General features: G+C 39.2%; 1 protein-coding gene across 1 annotated transcript; it reads right to left on the minus strand.

Moving 5' to 3' along the window:
• Positions 1 to 1380: 1380 nt before the first annotated feature.
• On the minus strand, positions 1381 to 1812 carry LOC129907602 (uncharacterized). Its single transcript, XM_055983885.1, has one exon. The coding sequence runs from the start codon at positions 1810 to 1812 to the stop codon at positions 1381 to 1383; it is 432 nt and encodes a 143-aa protein (XP_055839860.1).
• Between the last annotated feature and the right edge of the window lie 1756 nt (positions 1813 to 3568).

The raw sequence follows: 3568 nt of genomic DNA on the forward strand, positions 1-3568 counted from the left end.
TTGGTCAAAAACCGACTCGTTTTTTTTGCATTTTTAAAGCCTTCAACTCGGTTTTAACAGCACTAAGTTTTTTCTTTAAAAATTCACATTTTTTAGAAAAACTTGTGCTTTTCTTCATGTAGAAGTGACTGTTTTGTATGTTCTTTAAACAAGAACTACATAAACCTTCAATTAATTCCGGTGATCCTTGATTTCTTATCTTACCAGAGGGGGTCCTTAGAAGAACCAAGTCATTTAATGTGAAATCATCATCCGTGTTCGCATTATGAATTGGTGGAGTTCTTAAAAGAACTGATTCATTCATTACGAAATCATCACCCACCATTTCAACTTGCTGAGACGGAGGGAGTCCTGAAAAGAACTAAATCATTTACATTAAAATCATCATCCACCGTTTGAACCTAGGGACATAGCCGTATTTAGGGGGGGGGGGGGTCGCCAAATGAAAATGGCGAAAAAGCCTTTCAGTATTTTAGCACCACGAGCCTTCCAAGATTTTATTTCAATAGGCCCCGCGTAGTCGACACCAGTGTAGCTGAATGGACGGGACATACGAACTCGTGCTGAAGATAAATTTCCCATAAGCTGTTGCATTTCGAGTGCCTTTTGTCTATAACAAGAGATGCACCTATGCAGTTGATGTTTGACGCTGCGCCTTATCTGGCCAATCAAGTATTTCTGCCGAATGAAGTTTATCATTTGCTGCATACCGCCATGAAAAGTATTTTTGTGAGCATCTTGAACCACCAACCTTGTTAAATGGTGGTTGTTTTGAACAAGTATTGGATACTGTGCATTGTTAGGTAGAAGAGAATTTTCTGAACGCCCTCCTACTCGGAGAATCCCAACAACATCGATGAATGGATTCAAAGCACGTAAGTATTTAGGGAGTCGTTTGTGTTTGATTTGTTCGATTTCATTCTCGAACATTTCCTTTTGTGCCGCTTTAATAACTAACAAGTGAGCCAAATCCAATTCCCATGCTTGTAATGGGCCATTGATAATGCCGTAAAACTTAGGTCGACATTTGATGATAAAATGAACCGAAGTAGCAATGACTCGTACGACCTTGAGGAGACTCGAAGAGTTGAGGATAGCCTGGAGCACATTATCGCTATCTATTAAGTGAGTGGCAAGGACCTTGATGGATCGACGTTCTTCTTCAGGATCAACTTCGGCAGGCTGAGTTGGAGACTCGAAATTCCATTGGGAACGCAGAAATTCAGGACCAAAACACCAATTGTCCAACCCTTGAATCTCCGATGGAAAGATACCTCTGGACGCCATATCGGCTGGGTTATGATGCGTTGCAACATGTCCCGAGCAATCGATACCAGAAAGCCGCTGAATTTCCGATACACGTTTGGAAACGTAAGTGTTTCACTTCGCGGGCATAGCTCGTATCCAGGCCATAGCAATAGTGGAATCTGTCCAAGCGTACATCTTTATATCGGGCATGCCCAAAACCTCTTTGGTGTATTGCAATAATTGTGCTAGTAAAACTGCACCACAGAGTTCAAGGCGAGGAAGCGTTATAGTTCGTTGGCTGGGTGCTACTTTTGTTTTTGCCAAAAGCAGATTCGTATGGATTTTACCTTCGCTATCCAAGACACGAACATAAACAGCTGATCCGAACGCCTTCATCGACTCTTCAATTGAATCTGCACTTCTAATCAGATCATCAACATACATGTCTTCTCGGATAACCTTCGCCCCTTCCGGGAAGTTGTGGTGCTCGTCATCAGCTACTTTCTTTAAAAACTTGATGGCAAGATATGGTGCGCTTGCGGTGCCAAAAGTGACAGTATTCATTTTGTATATCTTCAAAGGTGCTGTTTTCTGCTCTCTCCACACCACAAGCTGATAATATCGGTCTGGGAAACTTACCAAAATTTCCCGATACATCTTCTCGATGTCGGCCGTAAAGGTGAATTGGTGAATCCGCCATCTTAGAACGAGATCGATGATGCTCGTCTGCAATTTTGGACCCACAATTAGACGGTCGTTGAGGGATTTCCCTTCCGATAGCTCGTGAAGCTGCGTCAAACACTACTCTCAGCTTGGTTGTGGAGCTAACATCCTTAAAAACTGCATGATGGGGAAGAAAATAGTGGTACGGTGTTGCTAAAACCGCATCGTTTTCTGCTATCTCTTCCATATGATTGAGGTCCACATATTCCTTCATGCATTTTTTGTAGTCGGTGGCAAGTTTTGGATCTGCAGCAAGTTTCTTCTCCAGAACTTAGAATCGCCCATAAGCATTATGTTGGCTAAAACCCATTTTTGGATGACCTCCATCTTTGAAGGGCAGTTGGACCTGACAACGCCCATCTGTTAGACGTACGCTGTGCTCGGCAAAATATTCTTCACAAGCAATATTGTCCAGAGTTTCATATGTTGGAAACGGCATTTCTTCCATTACAAAAAACCTCTCCACTTGCATGCATAGCTCGTGAGTTCGAACGAAGCTTCGAACTTGCCGTGGATTTTCCACTGGAACTTTCCCTAATACGATCCACCCGAAATGCGTATTTTGCGCTATGGGTCCGTTACCATCCAAAGGTCTTTGAATTTCCGGAAGGAATATTTGGGCACAAACATCGCTTCCTAAGAATAAGTCGATGGGAGCGGGCTCAAAGAAAATTATAATATCGTTCGTCTTTGGCTCGCTCAAATCGATTGAAGTTGTTAAGAAAAAAACGATTTTATATGAAAAAATGATTTTTTCCTTCACTTATTATTTCGCAGCTTCTTTACTAAGTGTTCAATTCCAACAAATATAATAATCCAGTCAAATAAGGGTTTAACCTCGGAATGAATGTTAGTAGAAATTTTTTTTGCTCAATATCTTCCTTTTGCCATTTTATAACATATCTCAAAAGTCTAGAAAAATCTCATGTCCGCTTGTCGCGATTTCAAGGTCAAATCGTGAAATGGAGATTTTCAAAATTAGCAAAAATAGGCTATGGTATTATATACACATATGATACATGATTTCAAAAAAACCCTAAAAAAAATCTTATGTCCGCAAGTCCTATTTTTCTTGGATTGAAAATAAGGTGCAGATTTTAAAAAATTAATAAGAAAAGTTTAAATTTTTATATGTATGCCAACATAAGCGACATGATTTAAAGGTATTTTTTAACTTTTATTCCAACAAAACTCACAAACAAGTCAACTTGACCATCCCTGAAAAGTAATGCACCTTATTCATGTTGATCTGACACAAATATCTAAAGTGTAGTTTTTCAATTTTTTAAAATCTGCACCTTATTTTCAAACCAAGAAAATTAAGACTTGCGGACATGAGATTTTTTTAGATTTTTGAGGGTAGTTAAAGAATATCCAAACAAAGATTAAAATGAAAAAATTAGCCTATTAGCACTTATTCCTAAGATGAACAAGAATCTTCTTTAGTGCATATCCTAAAATTTGCCCCTCCATCAAAAAATACCATTATTTCGTAGGTAGGTATATATCGTCGCTATGCTGCCAAAACGCACTAAGTCATATTTTAAGGATTTTTAGATTTAAATGTAAAACAGTTCAGAATGATGATATCGATCTA

The sequence above is a fragment of the Episyrphus balteatus genome, chromosome 1 (genome assembly GCF_945859705.1).
Source record: "Episyrphus balteatus chromosome 1, idEpiBalt1.1, whole genome shotgun sequence".
NCBI lineage: Eukaryota > Metazoa > Arthropoda > Insecta > Diptera > Syrphidae > Episyrphus > Episyrphus balteatus.

Bases quoted from the DNA above. Each gene is read 5' to 3' on its own strand.
- LOC129907602 (XM_055983885.1), bottom strand. From the start codon at position 1,812: ATGAATACTGTCACTTTTGGCACCGCAAGCGCACCATATCTTGCCATC.